Source organism: Seriola aureovittata, chromosome 20 (assembly GCF_021018895.1).
Source record: "Seriola aureovittata isolate HTS-2021-v1 ecotype China chromosome 20, ASM2101889v1, whole genome shotgun sequence".
Taxonomy (NCBI): domain Eukaryota; kingdom Metazoa; phylum Chordata; class Actinopteri; order Carangiformes; family Carangidae; genus Seriola; species Seriola aureovittata.
The window spans coordinates 12,558,541-12,582,331 of NC_079383.1; the positions used below are offsets into that span (position 1 = coordinate 12,558,541).

The 23,791-nt window shown below is 42.3% G+C and overlaps 1 protein-coding gene across 1 annotated transcript in view; it reads left to right on the top strand.

Moving 5' to 3' along the window:
* Positions 1-23,791, top strand: part of stau2 (staufen double-stranded RNA binding protein 2) — an 88,471-nt gene that overhangs the window by 31,241 nt on the left and 33,439 nt on the right. The window contains exons 8-12 of the mRNA XM_056364268.1: positions 2,230-2,442; positions 2,876-3,013; positions 6,422-6,550; positions 8,945-9,002; positions 17,817-18,178. Of these exons, the coding sequence (XP_056220243.1) occupies positions 2,230-2,442; positions 2,876-3,013; positions 6,422-6,550; positions 8,945-9,002; positions 17,817-18,178 (900 nt within the window). The remainder of the gene's footprint in view (positions 1-2,229; positions 2,443-2,875; positions 3,014-6,421; positions 6,551-8,944; positions 9,003-17,816; positions 18,179-23,791) is intronic.

Genomic DNA, 23,791 nt, shown 5'->3' on the forward strand with positions numbered 1-23,791 from the left:
GTGGGTGTGCGCGTGTAAATGAATGAAAGTACTGAAATCCCATCGGCGTGGCGCAGATCCCGTGTCGTCTGCCAGGAGACTGACTGCAGCTCGTCTGCCGCCGTCCTGGGCCAAGAGTGTGTGACGTGTGCACAGATACACACTTTGTCTCATACTGTTTGTTGACTATACCATAAACCTATGAAGGCCACATTTGAGCTGTTGCTTTTTGTCCATAATTGCATGTTTTCACCTTAAACAACACATATGAATCTTATCACTGCAGCACTTGTCCATCACTTATTCTGCGGTATTTTTTGCAAGTTTCCAGTCTTTTACTTTGAAGGGAGTGTTCAGAAAAGGAAAACAAACATCAAAGAACACCATCCTCGTTTCCATAACTTGAAGACATTGTAAGCACTTGTGTTTGTGTGAGGAAAATAAGCATTTGTGCAGATTCATCCTCTGGTGCAACACTGTTTATGTCTCGGCTACCCTACCATCTTGCTCAACCACATAAGCTGAACAGTTACACATGTTTAAAGGAGCCTGTGATGGACAAGGAGGGAGTGAACGCTTGGGTGAGTGATTGAGAACAGCTACAAAATTAGGACAGCTGAAGAAGACTCATCAGAGACTTGCATCAGCTTGTCCATATTTTGGTAGTAGCTCATATTTTTCTCCGAGTGACATAATCTCAGCTGACCAGTGGCCAGTGATGTGTAGCGTCATTATCAACACCATCAACAAAGATGAAACAGCTCAGAAATGGGGACGTTTCCAGTCCCATTGAATGTTGTAATGCACGAGAAGCTGCCATGTTGTGTTTCCTTTTTCTGGTGATGAGCAAGACCAGAGCAGATCCCCTGGGTGGGAGAGAGGTTGGCTATTAGCTTAGACGGCTAGTGCTCCAAGGCTTCTCTGCAACACACATCCTTACGTACTGTATACTTAAAACTCATTGTGCAGGAATGCTGACAGGCTAACAGGTACACTGACAGCAAACACGAGGCCCAGTGTCAGCAGTGTTAACAAGAATGTCCTGCAGTTACCTACTTAGAAAGTGGGATGAAGAAACCTAAATTAAATGCAATTTTACAGCAAATCAATTTTTTTATATTCTGCAGTAACAGGCTGAGTGTCTTGTCTATGTGGTAGGAGTTATGGGCATTGATCTGTCTGCATAGATCTGTAGTTTTATTTATTATTATTTCTGGATACATTTAACAAGCATTTGGGTTTGACCTTTCTTTGTTTGCTTTTCATCCACCAAACTTGCTTTGTCATTTTAGTTTAATTGAAGAAAATACTAAATTCTGCAGCTATTGTTATGTAGCAGGGAAGGAGGGGTTTGCACACATTATCCTTTGTTCTCTTCAAGGACTGGTATTAGTCTGTGTTGATGTGTGAAGAATGCGAGGAATGCTCAAGGTTCCGCTTATCATTTTAATCTGTTTTATCGGTCACTGGGTTCAAATTAACTGTTTCTAGATTGCATCTGATTGCTCCAATTTGTGCTTTCTGCACCACAAATTGAGCTCAAATGAAGAGGGGGGAGATGGGGGGGGGGTATGAGAAAATCCAAAGAAACACTTCCACGCAACGTCTGTAGCTGGAGGGAGAGCGAGGGAGAAAGTCGGCGAGCTACGAATTGAAAAGGCGACAGCATTAGCTGAAAATGTACTGTTGGACTCAGTAAGTGAGTGAAACTTAATTCTTCCGCCAGTATGTTTTTCTAAATAAGGTTGGGGAGAACCCCACCTGCTACACACACATACGCACACTCACACACTGTTCTTGGACTTCACAGGAAGTGGATGTGATTGCAGAAGCATGACCTAACGCCAGCCGGTGTTTGTTTTAGGTCTCCCAGGTGACCAGAGGCTGGAGGAAGGAAACTGAGCCTTCATCACTAGAGACTGTCATCTAGGAACATGTTACTCTTGATATGTGCGCTTGTGCGTCAGTGTGTGCGTGTGTGTGTTTTGTATATGAATAACACACGCGCATATGGGTGGGTAGCACTGTGACCATCGAGAGCAGATGTTTTGGACCACCTGGTGTAGCTGCTTGCAGAGCGCGCTGCACACACGCACTCACACATATCGTACATAACAAAAACACTCACACATATTCAGATTCATTTTCTTGTCTTTTCTGCTCTGTCTCTCAAATGTCTGTTTTCTTTATATGTGGTATATATGCTAATTTCATTTACACAAGTCCCTTATTTCCACCGGGTGTCACCAGGTGTTGAAGGAGAGTGGCCCCCCACACATGAAAAGCTTCCTGACTCGCGTCACCGTGGGGGAGTTCTCCGCTGAGGGCGAGGGCAACAGCAAGAAGCTGTCCAAGAAGCGTGCCGCTCTGTCCATCCTGCAGGACCTGAAGAAGCTGCCCTTCATCCCCGCTGTGGAGAAACCCAAGACGCACTACAAGAAACGCACCAAGACCATCCTCAAGGTACCGCAGCTGTGGAGGGACAAGCAAGGGTTTGGGTGTAAAGGCAGGCTATGGTTAAATTCTGTGAATTGAAATGGTCATGTAAATCAGAGACATTTTTGACACGCTGAAGGCATCTGTGCTCAAGATACAGTAAACTTCTATCATAACACCCCCTTGTACAGCAGAAATATCCAGCGGAAGTGTCACTGACATTCAAACAAACCTGTGAAATAAGATATTGTGAGATTTTTTTTTTTTTCCTACTAATTTCCTGTGTTATCCTACTTGTCTCCATATCTTTTGCATCTATCTGTTGAATCTGATATCATATCCTTTCCTTTCCACTTATCAGTTAAGCTCAGGAGACTGCCAACAATTTTGAAAACACAATAAATTAATTTGACAATTGGAATTGATCGCTCTCTCTCTCTCTTTCCTCTTCTTCTGCCAGACGGGACCAGACTATGGCCAGGGCATGAACCCAATCAGCCGTCTGGCCCAGATCCAACAGGCCAAAAAGGAGAAGGAGCCCGAATACCTGCTGCTGTCAGAGAGGGGGATGCCCCGGCGCCGGGAGTTCATCATGCAGGTAAAAGATAGATTTGTTTGATAATCTTTTCAGTTTCTCACCCTTAGAGTGTATACTGCGACAAGAAACAGGTTTCCTGACAGTTTTAGCTAATGCAGACTAATCTAAATGAAGTGAGACTGAGATGGAGAAGGATGGGGAATTTATTTGAGCCCAGGAAAAACAGGAGCTTAATTAATCTGCTGAATTTTACTGTAATGGATTAATCAAATGATCGGAGCATGAGTTGGTGGATGAAGAATATGGTTTGGAAGGTGCTTTATTACCTTGTTGGGAGTAAGTTCAAAACAGAGAACAAGCCAATAGCAATAACAACAGTAAACCCTCTCTGTCTGGCCAAAGGAAGTCAGCAGCATTATATAACCTCTTTACACAAGAACACATGTTTCTTAGTTTCCTCGTGAGACTATGATCTGGTTTCCTATTTCTGTCATGTGTGCACTCCCAAGCCAATCCTGTATGCGACCAATATACTCCATGTTGTAGCACAAGGCCCGAGGCAAATAGGGTTAACATCATGAGTACGCATCAGGCCTTTGCTCTGCCTCCCATTTCTGCAGCCTGTTGCACCAACTGAACATTCTCCCATGTTGTAACAAGTTAGTGTCAGACTGAACTCTCCACTTTGGTCATTTGCACCATCTGCATTTATACTATAACACTACTAACTAGAAATTAGGAGACTTACAATGGACTTGACAATCTATCTCTGTGAAAACATCCTGCCAATATCAACACCTGAACATTTCCAAGCTTCTATTACAAGCAATGAAGTGATACCAGCACTAACCGACACTAGACGTACATGCAGAGTGTCATTTATGTTATGTTTTAGAAACGTGTTTTTCTCTACACTTGCTCGGGGGAGGTGTACATTTTAAGAACGTTGTAACTTACCTGTATGGTGCAACCCATTTTTTTACAATTCCTCCACTATGTTCAAACAAAGCTAAACTTACATGGAGAAACAAAACTCTGAAACCATTAACCAGCTTTATATAGAAAATATTTATCGAGCTGTACAGTTCCTTTTTTTAATACATTTTTTTTTTCTTTATCTGTTATCAGCTGCAAAGATTGTTAACAGTGACTGTGTAAATGTGTTATTGCTTAATGTTCAAGTACATAATTGAAAGTTATTTTGGATATCAAAGCTTGTAGTGCAGCTGTTTATAGCTTTTCACCACATATAAATAGATTTTTAGCTCTAGTACCATTTTGTATGTAGAAGATGGTTTATAATTTAGTCAGAAAGTCTGTTCTGTACACTGATGTAGTCTTGGATCTCTTTGTACTCCTGCTGGCTTCTTTACTCTCTCTCTCTACTCCTCCCTCACTCACCCTCCCTGTCTCCCATCCTCCCCATTCCCCCCTGAAGAGTTCTGTTTAATATTCATTATTTTTATTGCGTGCAGTTAAAGCTCAGAATAGAAGAACATCCATCTTTACAGGCCTGTTTTCCTCGGTGGAGCAGCCAACTCTTTTATACTATTAAATTGCCATTTCAAGCTGTTGTTACTAGTAAAGAAAGCGCACAGACTGTCTTCTGTGCTTCAGAACTGTGGTGGTGTAGCAAGGGGCCAGTATTCATTAACAGAATAAAATTTCATGGTCTTGCTACAGCAGCGACCTTTAACCCTTAACAAAGTTATGGATGATTTGCTGTTTATCACTAATCCAGTAAACAGAGCAGGGACTTTGTCTGAGGAAGGATTCTCATCACAGTTACCTTTTTGTCAGAGCTGCATTAGGTCATGTATATAAAAGCCACATCATTACGAGATGACAGGAAAACAGCTTGCTATAAGTTATTGTAAACCTGCCGTGGTTTAGACTCGTCGCTGATACGTTATTCTCAGCCTTAAATTTGAATCTGCCTCGTTTTTGATTGGAATTGACATTGTCTGTCTCTATTTAACCCCCGTCACTTTTACAGGCTTGAACGTTAAAGCTTTCTCACTAACTGCCAGTCTCTCTTAGTACATGCATGCTAATAACTCACTTAATACAAGATTAAAGCATTATTCTGAAAACTCAGAGACACATCCCTTCAAATGAATGAGTTTTCCTGTTTCATTTAGGTTCATTCATCGCACATCCTCTCAAACTGAACCTGATAATCAAGAACATTATGTAAAGTCAGGCTTCTTTTTAAACTGTTTCACTGTGAGCCATGTAAATGGTATTGCAGTGACCAGGTTATAGTCCAGATGTCTACAGTGTCTGTGGATGACAGAATGATTGAAAACTGCTTTACAAACCAAAGTGTTTCACAGTCTCTTTTGGTAGAAAGGAAAATATAAAAATATGCAAAACCTGGACTGCAATCACGAAAGACATAATATAAAACAGACATTATGCTTTGTTAATAGTGAACATTTAGATTTGAAGACAAGTGTAAGTGTTGTCTTTTGGTTGTTACTACTGTTGCTATAATCAGTTTGTGTCAGCATGAGTCAACCCAAGTCAGAAGTCTGTATAAGACAAACAACAAGTAGAGCTGGTGTAACCCAGTCCACTTAAACGTACGCGCAACATTTTAGCTGCAGTTTCTCTTTCTGTCTCAGTCAAACTCTCACTCTTTGTCTCTCTTTCCGTAAACCTTTTCTTTCATAAGACGGACAGAGCTTCTTTTAGCATCAGGCATCAAATTCGGCCTCAAACCTATTCTCCATGCCTCTTTGATACACACATTAAGCCCTGCGAGTGTGTGTTCCTTTTGTGAAGTCCACTCACTCTTCTAAAATTTCCACATTGTTTCCCTCAGTAAGCAGCAGGGCTCAAATGAGTCTCTGTTTTTGGATCTTTTGTCTGAAGCCATCACTAGTTACAGAAAAAGGCTCCACTTTGTGTCAGAAGCATTTATGGGGGTGATCATCATTTACAATTAAAAAAAACAAGAGTTGTTGTGTTTATTTTAGTAATTTCGTAATTTATTAAGGTTTTCTTTCCTTGTATGTTGTGGCCTACTTGATGCATTCAGGCGAGCACTTACTGAGCATGTCAGACCACTTTGAGTAAGTGCACTGAGGCCTGGCTGTTCACAGGGTTTGGCTCCCAGAATGTTATTTGTACAGTGTAATTGTCTGTTTGCATAACATAACGACGTCTGATATTCTCTTGGAAATATCTGCTTACATTCTGTGTAGACAGATTTAATGTTTTGGGATCACTGAAAAACAAACACTTGACTTGGAGCGTTTTTTGTGCGATGTAAATTGCACGGCTGATTCGACTCAGAAAGCGAAGCAAAGTGTTCATGACTGAAAGTGTGAAAACTAGAGCAAAGGCAGGAATCTGAAAATGTTGCCTTTCATCTGCATATCTGTATTTCACGTGTATGCGCTTTGACACGTGCGTGTTTGTGTGTCTGCTCCTGTGCGTGTGTTTGCATCCGTGCACATGCAGGTGAAGGTGAATAACGAGGTCGCCACGGGAACAGGACCCAACAAGAAGGTGGCCAAGCGGAACGCAGCCGAGGCGATGTTGCTGCAGCTGGGATACAAGGCCTCCACAGTCCCACAGAACCCCACTGAGGTACGAGCTCGGCTTTACTGCTGTCTACTGTATAACATGTATATTTTACAGCCAGTTTATATACACGTGTCCCACCGTGGTAGGATGTATAACTGTTAATTCATTTAAGCATAGGTCGTGTTCTACTGAAGAAAAGGAGCTTAAGACTACAGCTTATGATTATTTTCGTTATTGATCACGGAGCGTAGTTATATGCACATCACACGCAGGGAAAAGGTTATTGGAAATCAGTGCACTGCCTTCAAAAACAGACGTGTCAGTTCTGGTCAGATCTTTGCTTGGTCAAAATGTTTATAAATGGATACCAAACCCATATACAGTATATATAATATCAAAATGCTGATTAGCCCTATAACAGGTGTGGTTAACCATTCAACTTGCAATTTATTCCATGAATGCAACTCAAACAACTCAAAAATATCCATAATTATTACCGTATATAATTACATTATAATTACCATAATAATCAACTCTATCACTTAATCCAGCAGTTATTTTTTCAATTAATCGGTTAGTCTGTAAAATGTCATCGCACTTTCCCAGAACCCATTGTAACATCTTTAAATTGCCTGTTTTGTTTGAGCAACAGTCCAAATACTTTCAGTTTACAATCACATTAAACAGAAAAGTGGCAAATCCTCACATCAGAGAAACTGGAAATGATTGGCTTTTTTTGCCTCAAAAAAATGGTTGCTGCTTAATTTTCACTCCATTAACTAATTGATCGATAAACTAATTGTTTCAGCTCCAGTCATGATGGTTTCAGCAACATTTTTTTAAAGATGTGCACGCATGCACACACACACACACACACACACACACACACACACACACACTGAAATGTTATGTAGGACGTTTTGCAATTGGTATTCCGGACGTGCTACCAGCAGGGTTTGCGCATTAGTGAGTACCTGTGCAGCTGTAAGCTGAAGGATTACATAAAAGACATTCAGTGCACTGCCCTTATTTTGTCTATACACTATCTCATCTCTATAGCCCTGTGGCGATTCAAGAAATACTGATCTTCAGTCGATTCTCTGATTTATCACGAGTCCCAGTGCTGCTGACCTATTACATAACCTGTTCAGCTCCTCTGAACCGAATGTGTTTTTCAAGCAGCCATTGATCACCATCATCTTTATTCACCTCGTTGGTTTTTAAGCTCAAGGGAACAGATACAGATAGAGATGATGTTACATAATCAGAAACCAGGACTTATCCAGCGCTCCCCAGACAGCTCATTAGTTAGATATGTGCTGCTGCATATATCTTATTCAGACAGCCATACCATACAGCTAAAGGACGACACATTGCTCTTATCAGAATGACTTTGAAATTGAGTCGTATTCTCCAAAGAAACCACAACCCAGTTTGCAGTCAATGTTTCCCTTTGCCTTAATCCTCATATAAAACAGTCGGGTATTCGGTCTGGTCTGTTATGTAGTTACCCCTGAAAAATTTCTAAAGCTTCAGCACATCACGCCTTTGAAAGTGCTTGAACCCTCTGCACACTGAAAATGCTCTAGCTGCAGGTGTCGACAGGGAAATGTCAAATGTTGCACACAAGTTATTGAATTTCTGTTTGCATGTTTTATTTGTCAGCCCTATAAACCACCTTGTTTTGATGTCTAAGGTTTCGGATAAATGAGAGTCTGCTGTGCTGGAAATAAGCAGTGAGGCCATTTCTGGTTACACTCACAGCAAGGAATATTTAGACAGAATGGAGTTAGTGGCTGATACATGGCTGTGCATTGGCTTGACAACTCTGAAAATATCTTTATAAGAATTAGTTGGGCGCCCTACTTCTCTTTAGATCCTTAGACAACCCCGAGCTCTGCGGAATAATTAAACAAGATCCTGTTTTGTAGGACAGGTTGTCTCTCTTCAGATCTCTCTCTCTCTCTCTGTCTCTTCCCTGCCTCCCCTTTTGTTGGCAGCTCTGTTGCACTACATTCCCACCGTGGGACTGTGGGTGATCTGTGCTAAAGTGTAAAGAGACTTTGGGTGGGGGGGTGGGTTTAAAGTGGGGTGCATTTGTTTACAACCATGTCATCTTCTTAACTGTCACACACATCAGAAATAATTTGTTTTTCTGTTTCACACACGTGTGTTTGTGGCTGTGTGTGTTTGCGCAGGCACACACGCATACCACAGAAGAAGTAACACACTGAATAGGAGCCTTTTTTAGTCACTGAACATTGACAACCCCCTTAATTAAGTAGCTGGCCTAGACAGACACTAGGCTCCTTAAGCATCCCCTCCTGTGAGCGCTCGTCTCTTTGTGGCCCAAACAGTAGGAAGGAACTTGTCTGACATGCGTGAAGAAGCTGTCTGTTCAAGAATCTACATCTCTCTTACCTCCCCCTTTCTCTCCGTCTCTCCGCATCACTACAGATGGACAACAAAGGCTGGAACGGACAAAAGGCGTCTTTTACCGAAGCGACAAGTAACAGTGAGTATCCGCACGTCTCCCTGTGTCTCTTTCCATTTCCTTCTCCTCCTCCTCTCCGTCTCTCCATCGTTCCCTCTATCCTGCAGGTGGTTTTAGCCGACAAGATGGCCCGGCGTTTAATCTCTGTGACTGGTCAATGGGCCTCTGACTGTCAGCTTAATCGGCCGTGCGTCCTCGTGGGGAGCCTGCGAATTCAGGCTCATTCACACAGGCTTACAGGGCCAGCACACTGAGGCCCTCCAGGGAGTCCCCCCACTGCCTTCCTGTGCAAAAAACGTAGCCTTTCACTCAGGATTAACACACAAGCACACAGGAGCGCAGATGCACACACACACACATTCCCTTAATCCTATACACACAAGAGACACAAAGCACATCATGAGGCAGGATATGTGATGATATGATAGGAGGATTTATATGAAGCAAGATATATCTCACTTAGCCGTGTGTGTCTAGCACATGGCGGCTGCAGGCAAAATAAGATAATGACCTCAATAAAAAAGTACTGGAACTTTGAAGTAACCTAACTGTCATTACAAACACTGCTGCAAAGGAAGTGCATATTAACCCTTAAAGCAGTATTGTTGTAGTATAACTTACTAAGTATAGTAGTATACCCTGTGGATATATATATATCATTTCCATGTTCATCATAATTGATGCAGTTTGCAGTTCTTGGCACACGGTGTCACAAGTTTAGAGGCAGCTGTCTTTTATATATATATATATATATATATATATATATATATATATATATAAAAATAAAAAAAAGTCGTAATAACTACTTAGTGGTCATTGGTCGGGACGTCAACATGGTGACGGGCGTCGCAGGGGCGTCGCTGGTTTGATCTTCACCTGTAAAGTTCCACCTTTGAATGTCGGTCGGTCCACCAGTTAGCTCCAGGCTTGAATGTCTTGACGACATGAAATTTTGTACAACCTGTCATGGTCTCCAGAGGATGAAGCATACTGACTTTGGTGAGCCTCTGACTTTTTATCTAGCACCACCAGCGGGCCAATTATTCATTTATCCAGTGAAATATCTCTACATCTACAAGATAGATTAACACAAACTTTGGTGCTCACATCAATTCATGGTTCTGACGTCCACTTGGCGAAAATCTCATCATGTATCCAGTCCACAACTGTCTGCTCAGGCCCCATGTGCAGATGGAAGTAAACTTTTTATAAACTATATGCAAGTACTGTATTCCACATCCCCGGTCCTATTCTTGTTAAGATGTTGCACGCACTGTCTTCTTTTTTTTCAACTTTTTCTTTTTGTTTTGCCAAATACAACAAACAAACAAGCTCTTCTTCTTGCTGTCAGGAGGTTGCCATCATGTTTTCTAGTGGACATGTGTGGAACATGTCTGTGTACTCATACTCATAAGTCTTGTTCAAATCTCTTAAATCTCGTTTTGTCTCCTGGTGAATTAAAAACCAACATTTCAACGTGCTAAAGCTGCAAAATAAAATATACACTGTTGACTTGACTGCATGTAAACATGCAACTCAGTCTCTGTCCATCTGTCTCTCTGTCTCTGATCCAAATATGCAGAAAATGCAGAGACATGGAAAAGACAGACTCCTCAGTCATCTCCACATTTGGAAAAGATTATCTGCTTATGGACATTTTAAAGCATAGAGAAATACAAAATAGTTTCATGACAGGATTTGTGTATGCACATGAGAATGTAATGGCCTTAAGGGACATTTCACTTACAGTATAGAGGGTAAAGGACTCAAAGGGCCCTTCTATGAAAAGCGTAAGGATGTAATTTCGTAGGAAACAGCTGGTTTCTATCTGCTGTATCTGTTGTTAAGTTGGCTGTCTTGTCTGTAATCAAAATAAAAACAATGAGAAAGCCTTCCTCTCACCAAAGTAAAAACGCTATTTCAAGACTTTCACATTCTATTTTCAGTTGTTTTCCTGCTCTCCATAGTCTGGCAGCACTGTTATTTTATCATTTACTACACATGGTGTGGGAGTTAAGGAAGTTAATGTTTACTACAGGTGAAATAACATGTGCAAAGAATTCATAATCATGGTGTTGCTTAAGCAGATTTCTGAGCTTTGTACTACCTGAGCTTGATTTGTTGTGATGTCCCAGCTTGATAAAACAACACACTGCGAGCAGTTTCACTCCGAAATGCCAGCAAAGTAAATGCCAGCAGCTTGAGAAAGAGCAGTTTAGGGGACAAATAAATAGTCTGTGAGATGTGGAGCAGCAGAGTGGAAAACAAACAGATAGCCTTATTAGTTTTGAATGTGCTGTCGTCACTCGGGCCTAATGGAGGCTTTTTGCAGTGTTGCCAGCACGGGGTATCCAGCTTCAGCCTGGAGAGAATGAATGTGATGTTTCAGCTTTCTCATGTTGAAAAGTACAAAGCAGATTGGTAAGACTAATCACTCTGACTTATTGTGTTTGCTCCTTGCTGCTCCAGACTCAATATACAGAATCCAGATGAGAATGGGGCTCCTGCCACAAATTAAATAGCACTCATATCTGTGATTTAGTCCAATTTTTGGAATAATATATCATCTAAATTGTGTTTATAGATAAATGATTGTTTTCTCGGATAAACCATTTTTGTGGTTGTGGTTTCCATGGTAGCCCAAGCTACAGGAATTGCCCAATACCTCCAGAGCAGAGCCCCCTGGGAAACGAAGTCTTCCCTAATTTGGTGATTATTCCTATTGTTGGCTGGGAGTGTGTCTTTGGTCCAGTGCCATTCCCACTCTAAGTTTATCTCACACTCAGCATGAGGCTTAACTGTCTGCTAATTACCTCTTTAAAGTTGCCCAAACCACACAACACTCACACGACGCTAATGTCTGAATAATGTTTATTGCATAAACACCATTTACAACTCATTCAAACAGATACAGCTGGTCTCCGTTTTTTTTGTGTGTGTGTGTGTGTGTGTGTGTGTGTGTGTGTGTGTGTGTGTGTGTGTGTGTGTGTGTGTGTGTGTCTGTGTGTGTGTGTGTGTGTGTCTGTGATTGCTGAATGGGAGATGTTTCTGGTTTGTCTGTTGTTTTGATTGACTTTGCTGTTTACCAAAAAAGAAAAAACAGGGACTAGATAAATCAGTTTTCAGAATTGGAGCGCACTCAATAAAAATAAGCTGCGGCATCAGATTGATTGTAACATTTTTTTTTAAAACTGCTAAATTATGTTTGTGCTGACGTGTGTTTATACAGTAATCCCTCTAAAGACCCACACAAACAGCAGAGAATAGGTTGTCTTGAATTATTTCTGTGATCAAAGTTCAAGTAGTAATAAGTAAGTCATTCTTCTTGTAAATATTTCCAGATCAAATTCTTGACAGATTTTACAAGTGTTTAAATTAAAGAAGCTGCTTTCATAGTTAGGTTCCTTCCCACTATTAAGAAGCACTACGGAGCAATGTTTTACGAGCGGGTCCCAATTTTGTTTGTATCATGCAGGCTGACGCACATGTGCAAGCACGCGTGAGGCGTAATTCACATCCTGCTGTTGGTTTTACACTATTCCGCTGATTGACAGTCGGTGGCGGTTGCGTTCCAACAGAAGTAGCAGTGCGCCAACAAAAGCAGAGGAGAAGAAGACTGCTGTCAAGGAAACACAGATGTAAACATTGCACAATATATAATGTTTAAAAAATGCGGCTTCGCTAATGTTGTTATTCAACACAATTTTTGTTTTCTCTCAAAGACGAAGAATGCGTTTTGCTGAGAAACACTAAACAAAACATTCTTTTGTCGACAAGAAAATTCCACAGGCCCTAGTAAATACAATTTTACGGAGCTTTTATAGTTGTGTCCCTTATGATTTCAGTCCTGGTTTCTTTCACGACACCAATGGTTGCTGGTGGGAATTGCAAGTGTGTTTTCATAATGCAGGTCCCAGAGTTCTGTTCAGGGCCAGTAAACGCAGCTTAGAGCAACGACTGTTTCAGATGCTCAGTAGGAGAAGAGCAACTTGTGTATCCCTTTACACACACACACACAACACACACACACACACACACACACACACACACACACACACACACACACACACACACACACAAACCATGGGCTTAGAAGGTTCATTGTTTCACAGTTTCTAATTAACAAAGACAATCAACAGTCTTGTCTCACGCTAGGGTTGGATGATTGGATGAATATATTTTTGGTTTTTGGTGGCAATTTTCTTATTTTATTTTGCTAATTTAATGGTCTGACCCCTTGATAATTTAATTGAGCTTTATTGTGCACTAGTGCCCTGGCTGTCAATAATCTCCATAACCAATTTTAAAGTGTTTTCTTCTCACCTTTCTAAAACAGAATACAAAGGTATAATTATTCCACAAAGTAGGGTGGATTAGTAAAAGTCTCTCAGTATCACTGAAATAGACAGCATCTCTTGCTCTCTCTCTCTCTCTCTCTGAGCTCTCCACAACTCCGTGGTGCTGAAGAACGCACAGCAGGCAGCAGCAGCTACTTTTCATCTGTTTTCTTAATCGTATTAATCTGAATGAAAATAAATGAAATCAAAATCAAATGCTTTGTAAATGTTGTATCTGCTGTTTCTGACTGTGGAAGAGAGAGAGAGAGAGAGAGAGAGAGAGAGAGAGAGAGAGAGAGAGAGAGAGAAAGCTAAAATTGGCGGTTTGCAGGTTGGGTTCAGGTGGCTGGTTAACACATTTCTTTAGGTCAGGCAGAGCGGGGTGGCTCTCACTGTGGGTCAGGTGGGTGCAGGCCTTAAAAAACCCTGAGCTGCGCATCACTATTATGCACCCCCCTTTGTTGCACTGATTTCTGTCTGTTTAGTGGTTGCTGTCTGATCCGCTGGTGCTGAAAACCTACATCATTTTAAAAATCATATTTCAGAACTAGACCCAAAGCTGTATGCAATGCGCAATTATGCATCCTGATCATTTGACCTGTTTTTCCACCTGGAAGCTGCAAACAGACGCGTCCTTCATCTGACGCCATCAGACTCCTTCAAGTAATGTCGCACAGCTGTTCGGCCTTTTCTCTGCAGCTTACGGCTTATCAAAGATCTCAAGATGATTTATTTTGTTTCATTAAAGAAGAGTAGGCTGTAATGTTTCAGTGAAATTAGATTTTCACATTAAAGACTTTGGGGGACAGAGGATAATGTGAAGACAAATTTATTCAAACAGAATCCACACATCTGTGTAAATATATTGGCAATCACCAGTTGTTGGACTGCTGAAAAATTTTAACATATCGCCCAACCCTATCTCACGCTAATACTAAACATACACGTGCACAGACTGAACGTCGTCATCTGCATTACGTGAAATACATGCATGCTTTTTCTTTTTTTTTTGTCCGGTATGTGCATGCTGGAATTTGCTGGAATAATTTGAGCGTGGGTAATCAATTTTAATCCTATGTGGCAAAGGTCAACTTTCCATTAACCATGTAAAACCGCAATATAGAGAGGCAGAAGAATGACAGAGTACAACTGCACTGAACGCCAGTAGATGAAAAAAACAATGGGGATAAATAGTATTTAAAATAACAGTTGGATATGGGTAATTATTAAGGATTACAACTTTAAAGGGTGTGGTATATTGATATTTAGAAATTGGGTTAATTGCATTGTTGGAACATACAAATTGTTGTCCACATGCCTGCAGTGCTGTCGCTGACCAGCTATACCCTACATAAGGAGCAGTGCAGCATTACGTGAGGCAAACTGGGAGAAATTGGGTAAATGTGTCACCGGCTGTCCAGTTATTGCTCTGTACTACCATTCCTCTTCCATACAAAACACACACACACCTCAGGCGATCACTGTGTATGTGTAAGTGTGCGCATGTGTGTGAGCGTATAAGTGTCCTTTGCCCTGGTGAGCTGTGGGATGCGGTGCTACAACAAACAGGGTGGCTTAGAGACAGGAAGGGAGCGCAGAAAGAAGGAAGAAAAAGAAGGAAGAAGAGAGTGATTTTTCTCCCTTCTATTCCCATGGGTATTGCAGCAGGGCCTTTCACTCGAGTTGCCACATTTCATTTCCTGCTGTGCATATGTGTGTGTGTGCATGTGTGTCTGTTCGCTGTGTGCATGTGTGAACTATGTGAAGGTCTTGCTCCACCGTGGTGATTTATAGTGGCGGGCTTCGGCCCTATCTGTTTTCGATCAGTCTCATGCTTGGCTCTGGCTTCCCTCCAGCGCTCCCCTGGCCCACTGGACGCCGAGCCTGGGTGGGACCCCTCCGAAACTGCCTGGAACCAGCACCACAAACACACTCTCCTTCACTCTTTTGTTCCCCCACTTCTCAACCTAACTCTCGCTCTTGCCTTTCTCTAACTCGCTCCCACTTCATGAAGACAATTTCACAATCGCTGTCCGACATCCTCACGCACAAACACACTCCGTCACTCTTACTTATTCACTCTCGCTGTGTCTCCTCCTTTGTCTCACTCTTGCTCTGTCTTGCTCTCACGCTCTCGCTTGCCATCTGACACCAGCTTCAAGCACTCAATCACATGCAAACATCCTCACATGTACGCCCACACACACTTAAGTAGACAATCACACACACTCACATGGATTACATTCAGTGCCCCCCCTCCAATACTCTTCGTCCACTGCTGATGTCATGTTGGCTAACACCTTTCATTTTTTATGACGCTACATTCAGAATGCACAGGCCTGCAAGTTTTACTTGTGTAAATTCAAATTAAAGTTGTCATCATGATTGGGAGGGGGGGGAAAAAATCCTAGCAGTTGTGTCATTGCTGGCATGGGTCAGTTTGTTGTAGTATGAGTAATCCTGGATTTCATTGCTGTTTCCTTCAGCTTCTCTGTTCTTCTGGATGGAGCGCAAACTTCATTGTTCATAATACTGTCTGCAGGTTCCCAGAAACCTTAGACTAGAGTAAGCTAAAGCTCTATGTGTGTGTGTGTGTGTGTGTGTGTGTGTGTGTGTGTGTGTGTGTGTGTGTGTGAGTGTGAGTGTGAGTGTGAGTGTGAGTGTGACGGTAACTCAAACAGGAAGTGGCCTGTCAGTCATGCGCTTTCTCCCAGCTGTTGGTCCGTACGCACACACAAACAAGCTCACAGACGTACGCACAGACACATACACAGCTGGTCTTCCTGTCTCTGGTGACCTTGGCTGGGCTTCGGAGGCTTCGCATGGTTTTCACATTCACTCATCCCCACCTCCTCTTCCATCTGAACTGGCTCCCAGCTCATCCTTCTTTTTTATCCTTTGTCTCCTTTCACATGTCGTAGTCGTCTTCTTCTTCTTCTTCTTCTTCTTCTTCTTCTTTCACGTCTCATATTCCTCCCTCTCACTTCCACCACCGGAGCCACAAAGTGACGAAAGTCCTGAACACAAACCCGTTGGTGTTTCCTCATTTCCACCTGTCACGACCATTTCTGGACAGTGATGTCAGAGTGCAGGAAGCCAACATAAACGAATTAGATTTATCCAAATGGTCTGGATCGGAACATAAGCTTGGAGCGCTGTTGTGCTCAGCTGGCTACAAACCACAGCATGTCTGGATCAAGCTGCGTCCTGTTAAATAAAAGCTGGTCAGACAACAAAGGTGCTTCCGCCTCTTGGATCCAAATCGCTCGGGATCTTTCCTCAAACAACCAAAATATTCACACAAGACTCTTGATCTGAGACCGAACCTGCTTCTGAGTTCTGACATGTCTGCTTTTGAAGAGATGTTACATGTATATATATATATATATAAGTATATATAAGGTATAAGTGAAGTAGGATGCCAGTTATCTGACAGTGCTGCTTTCCACCAATGATGGAGTCATAGCCGCTCTGCTGGTACTGGTAGGCACTCGTTTGTGTCGGTGTGTTTGTGTTTGAGAGTGAGAAAGAAAGCAGCTTTGTGTGTTTCCCAGAAGACACTTTGATAGTGCTCGGAACTGCCAGACCGCATGAAACTGTCATCTATGTTTGGTGATGGAATGCCAGTTTGAGAGCCAACACACACAAGTTAGGCACACACACACACATGCAGATCTTCATGGGTCCACTCAGTTCTGAGGAACAGAGACCTGACCCAGGATACGAGTTGGGTTCAAATTCTGCTCAGTCTGATCAGGTCAGGTCGGGTCTTGCTTTACTGCCACAGGTCTCGGGTCTCATGTCCATTACCTGAATGGACTAAAGGACCTGAATCTTTGTAGTATCAGTTATCACTTATCAAGTGCAATGTTACAATCACTACAGGAGAAAAATGTGTTTTGTAGCAAGAGGGAGAATTAGTTTTGCTCTGAAAAGGGAACTGAACACTAGCTTTTCTTTGGAAAATCAAGAGCCTAAAAGATTTCTATTATTAAATGATGATGAAAGGTTTTTTTTTTTTCTACTTGTGTTGGTTCTGTTCTCGGTCCCCTGCAGATCGAGTCTCTCTTTTTTGAAAATTAAATTATGCACATCAGGTCTGGGTAGGTTTTCAACAGGTCCATTTCAGGTTGAGTGCTAGAGGCCATCAAGACCTCTAGCACAAACCCCTCCTGGCATTGCTTGTTAGTAAGTGGCAGCTGATGTTGGAATGTGTGTGTGCAAATAATTTTGACACTTGAGAATGAGAGCAATAATAACCCTTTTTCTCTCTTTTTTCTCCCTCCATCTCTCCTACCTTTGTCCATTTCTGCTCCTGTATAAACTCCATTTCTTCTGTATTCATTCTCTACCTACTGCTCTTACACTGTCTCACCTCTGTCCATTTATCCATCCCTTATTTTATTCCTATTTTCCTCTCCTCCTCTCCCCATCACCTCACTCTTCCTCTTCCTCTTCCATCCATTGTCCCTCCCTCCCTCTTCTTTGACTCCTCCAGCCCAGAAGGGTCTGCTCCACCTCAGCCCTGATGTCTACCAGGAGATGGAAGCCAGCAGGAAGCAGGGGGGCAGTGGTTCGGGCCCAGGCGGCAGCAGTGGCGGCTCCGTCAACTACATAACATCCAAAGATATGGGGCCCTGCTCTGCCCCGTTGCCCCCAGGACACCCTCCATACTACAGCGGCTCGACCTCCTCACCCAACCCCACTGCTACTATGGCCAGGGAGCTGCTGCTTAACGGTCAGTCCCCCACTTCTGATGCCTCCCTGCCCATAAAGGGGAAGAACCCGGCCCTGGCCTGTGGCGTCTCAGTGCAGCCCGCACAGCAGCTGGACTACCTGGCTCGCATCCAGGGCTTCCAGGTGAGATACAACGAGGGGCAGATGCTGCTATAAGGGTGTATAGAGAGAAGAAAGAATTTATATATTGATTGGAAATCCCAGTATCATACAACCTGAGTCTTACTTCTATAGCTTTTGCATTCTTTCCCATTGCTAATAATGACCTTGCACTCATAATGTTAATTGCTGAGCTTTGGAAACACACCAACAAAGCTACAACAAAGTCCAGGTTAGGCGAACTTATGTGGAAGAAAGAACAAAGGTGGGTGGTAAAATTGCCCAAGCTGTCCATTGGAAAAACACCCATCACACTTCAGACTTCCTGGTTCAGATTTGATCAACCCTACTTGCCCGAGATTTCCCCAAGAAATTGGTTAGCAGATGTGGTAAGCTACTGCAAAGCTGCGTGGGTGCGCTTGTGTGTAAGGAATACGGAAGTTCAGCGGTTGAGAAACATGTAGTACTAAGGGAAAGTGCTGTTTTGACGGGAAGATAACTCGCTGAAAATTATTCTAAATTAAGCTTAAATTTAAACGGATATTGGGTTGTTTTGGTGGGCGTCTTTTTAAAATGTCTACAAGTGTTTTTTCTGCTGGCCCTGTGCACAATAGCACGTAACTCTGCTAGTGTGCTGTGTTCCCTGCTGCCTCTCCTAACTGGGAGCTGGCATCTGAATCTACTGCAGGTAATATGATGTAGAGCCACTGCACATTTCTTTTTGAACCTTGCTGTATGAGCCTAAAGCTTAATATTATATTTCATAAAAATGTAGTCATTTCTTTTTATGTAAGGGGATGGGGGACACCTCTAACATAAAATGCTACTGGAAACCTGCTTGCTCTAGTTGTCCATGCACACAGCTTTGCAATTAAGGATTAACGTATGTCCGGGTGCTCATTTTGCTTGCCCCATTAAATGTAGCCATGTTATCAGATCTCACTGATATACTCACTAAAGTAATCTGCATTTACTGTATTGAGTACAGTGATAGAAATGATGGCTGGAATTGAGAAGGTGAGACCTTTCTTGTAATAAACAGGAATTTTGCTTTAAAATAGTTCAGTTTTGCACATTGTTTCTTCTTGGGTCAAAGCCTCATCACAGCAGCCTCTATGCTGATAGGCTTACAATTGTTTCCAATTTCACATTTATTTCACTTGTGGAATGTAGGCTTGTATTTCATTTTTAACTGGCATCAATTAGGTCATAAAAGTCATGATTTAAACTTGGTAGAAGCTGCAGACACCCTGTGGTACAGTCATACAGTATGCACACATGCTAAAGTGACAGCACAGATGTTAGCGTGACCATGCATAAATATGACCCCACACACAAACACAGTCACACACACAAATACACATATATGCATGCACACATCTCCTTGGCCTGAGTCTTCTCCTTCTGCGCCATTTCTGTAAATAATAATTGTGGTCTCGGTCAACCAGTGTGGTTGTACAGAAGAAACAAATATAGCCACACACACACCACCACCACCACCACCACCACTTTAAACCTCTCCACTTAAGAGATGCTGGCTTTCTGGATCAAAACACATGTACATAGCATGTTGGGCACGACCGTCACCTCAAATCACCTGTAACTGCCGCACGTAGTGTATGTTTGTCTGTAGAGGACACTACTGCTTAAAAATGAAGAGAATAATGAGAATGACGCTGCTACAGGACAAGTTGACTTGTGTGAAGAGTCTAGAGTGTAGGACCACTCGATAGCACACTATTCGTTTTCTGGTTCTCACTGTGGACAATGTTGGCAGGCTGTGGATTTAGAGCTCACAGGTGCTTCTGTCATTACCGGACTGGACACACGCACAGAGCGGACACATACACTCACTCTTAGCGCTCGGTGTGTATTTTTGTGTCTAATAAAGAGCCAACCCAGGTTCTGTTTTAATCTGTGCCGGCCGATCTGTGGCGAATACCACGCCACTGATACCAGCGCCTGTACACTTAAGCTGCAGATGCTTTTTATCAGTTTGAGCGAAAACATTTTATCTTAACCTGCTGAGGGTTCCTTTGAAAGGCCTTTGTTATTGCTCTGAGCCTTCCTGTGTGTGTGTAACCTGAGAGAGCTCTGCTGCCAGGCCAAGCCCAAACACACTTGTACATATGCACACACACATACACACACACAGCAGGTTCTGTTTAGTGCAAATGGAAGAGTTGGGCTAAGCCTGTGTGTGAAGTTTAAGTCCCTGTCGTTCTCATACTGTACAAACCATAACCTATTCTGCATATTTATAAATATATTTTTGTCTGTGCACATTTCTGCAAGTGAATGCACGCATAAGCATCAGTGCGCTCGCAGAGAACCGTGTGTGTGTGTGTGTGTGTGTGTGTGTGTGTGTGTGTGTGTGTGTGTGTGTGTATGTGTGTGTGTGTGTGTGTGCGTTTCTTAAGCGAGGAATTCAGGCTGTAATTGAGACATGCAGACAATATGTGTTCCATTGAGGGGATGTTTCATATCATGCGGGTTTGTAATGAGAACCTCTGGTTGCCTACACGGCCATGTCAGGCAGACTTTTTAAGGCTTATGTATTCTTATGTGTTTTTGTGGGATAAACCACCACAGATTTCAGATGTTTTTGCCAAAAACTGCACTTGTCTGCTTTTCCACCGGACACGTAATGTGCCGCTGTGTGTCGTGCAGGCTTTCTCTCGACCACACTCGACAACAAACAAGGGCTCAGATCCACCACAAAGTTTTTTCAGTAATTTGATAATAATCTCCTGGTCTGATTAGTAACTTTGTTTTTGTAATGTAATTATGTTATCCAAGTGAGCGGATTACAATGACTGCCCAACACTGGATTAAAGCAACTAAGCAAGCAGAGAGGACATTCTCATAGTGTCTGTTTCAACCATCCAGCTCCACAGACAAAGGCCCGGACCTACCTGCTAAGCCCTTCTTTTGATTTGATTGGAAAATAGCCTCTGGTGGAAGCTCTGACTGGATAAGCAACAGTGTGTTGTACTCACGCCAGCTTGGAGCAAGGATGCTGGCACTCGCTCCAGTGTGTTTGTGTGTGTGCGTGTGTGTATTTCCTATTAATTTGGCTGGCGTGTTGTTGGCACGGCGGGTATGTGTGCTAGAAGTAGGGCAGAAACAAAGAAGCAGGAGGTAATAGACAACACATGGACCAAGGATGAAGTACTGAGTAAGAGCCACGTAACAGATTCTCCCTCTTTCTCTTTGTCTCTGTATCCCTCTCTTTGCTCTCTGGTTTATTATTGTTATGTTTTGGTCTTTCTGCACCTCCATCACAATCGCTTCCTCTATTCTTAATGCTTCCACAAATTTACTAACTCTCTCATTTCTCTTGCTGTTTGTGTAGTTTGGAGATGTTGAAGGGTTTGACCTCAGCATTGCAGTCACCAGCTGCCCATTTACTCTGCCATCACATTACTTAATAGTTATTACAGACTGCCGCTGCTTCAGATTATTGACTTCTAGCCATTTTAAAAGTGAGCAGGAGGCATGCTACACACCTGGACTAAGACAAATGTACTGCTTCAGTGCTGATTTATTCTCTTGCATACCTCCACAACTGCTTGCATGCACTTTATTTCCCATAAGCTTCTTGATTATTGGAAAGGCTGGAGTTTTTTATCAGAGCAGCTCTCTCTGTCTGTCCGTGTCTGAATGTGGGCCGGCTGAGCTGGAGTGATTTAGTGGTTGAGCGAATTAATGAAGAAGAGGGGAGTGAAATGGGCACAGAGAAAGGAAGTGTGGACGAAAGACCTGTGTGTGTGTGTGTGTGTGTGTGTGTGTGTGTGTGTGTGTGTGTGTGTGTGTGTGTGTGTGTGTGTGTGTGTGTGTGTGTGTGTGTGTGTGTGTGTGTGTGTGTGTGTGCGTGTGTGTGTGTGTGTCATCACATGCTGCTATTACTTGTGGGCCAATACTGAGAATGATTCCTCAGGCACAGATGACAAGTTACATGATCCCTAGTTACACAAGTAGCCAGTGGACAGGCAAACTGTATGTTTAACAAGGATAGATTAATGATCCTCCCATTTTTAAAGATGAAGATAAATTTGGTTTATTTTTTCATCAAGAAAAAATCTTTTTTTTAATCAGAGTTATGTTTGGGATGTGTGGGCCTAATGCGTTTACATCTGTATATCATTTGAACCATAAATCATGCTTTGATCGAAAGCACCACGCAATAGTTAGTAATACAAATTTGACATATTTGTTTCATATTACCAAATACTAAACCACTATAGCATTTTGCTAAAATGCTAAACTGACGTCACAGTAGCACAGGCGGAGAAGAGTCATAAAGTCAACAAACGGACTCAGTAATGTGCAATATAGAAGCAATATTTATCTACACTTTGCTAATATTAGCTAACATTAGCCGCTGTAAGCGACTGGTCATATGAGACCAAATATGACCAAGTCAGGCTGTAGCAGCAAAACTCCTGCGTGCACTGAATTGAGCAAAAGTGTGTTTTACTGCTCATAAATTCAGCCTTTCATTTTGAAACATTTAAAGTTTCAAAATAAGTCAGTTATAATTACCTGGACTCCAAATTGCATTCTACTGCCCTGTATATAATGATCAAATTAACCTTGTTTTTTACCCAAGGTGCATACAAATCATAAGAAACAGAACAGTAAGCAAGCAGGTCATTATTTTATTTTTGTTGTGCATACTGTAATACCATAAGCCATATCCCTGAGTAACTGGCAGATACAGTGAATGTAGCACCTTTTCAGCAAGAGTTAGAAATTACACCCCTCCTGAGGTTATACAAATGGAAAATATGACAGAAGCACTTTGTGTATTGTAGGAGAGATTGTAACCAGCATGTGGAGTTTTGATGACCAGCATAAAACATAACCTGATGGATCAGTTTGATTGATTGGGTGTATTTGAAGTGCATGGGCTTGGATCTCTAAAAGCGCGAGTGCAGGATCACTCTTAAAATAAAAAAATAAAAAAATCATAATCATTTACACATTGATATGGGTCACATCTGAACTCTTAATGACACAGGATATTGCCACCTGTTCGAAATTGTTAATATCCTCTTGCATGCATGGCGATCAAAGATCAGTATACTGCAGTGTAACATTCCAGGTTGCGTCTGGAAGAGCTGAATGGTATCTACTGCATCTATCAGTTCTGTCCACCTGCTAAATCCAAAAGCAATAACACAGCAGAGATAGCAATCAGCTGAGTTATGTTATCTAGCCATGACAGGCTGAACTTTGGAGATGGATTTAGAGGAAAGGGAGGGCCATATTTGTTGCTGTGCTGGAATCAGAACTTCTATGTTGGAAATCCCATGTTAATGAAAACACTATCCTTGGCGGGTGGCTGGTGTTGATATCCATTCAGTGCAGTTCCCAGGATTTCTCACACTTACACGTTGTTTGTTCTTCTCTCTCTCTCTGCTTCCTTCTTTGGCTGTATAGAAAAACCACTTCAAATGGTGCCGACTACACCTTGTACCCTGCCTGGCAGTTTCTACCTTCTCTCTTCTTTTTTTTCCCCCCTCTCTCTTTTCCCACTCTTTCTCCTCCCTTCCTGATCTCCATTGCTGACTCTCATCTCTCTGTATCAACATCAAACGCCTGATCTGGTACAAACGTTCAAAGACTCTAACA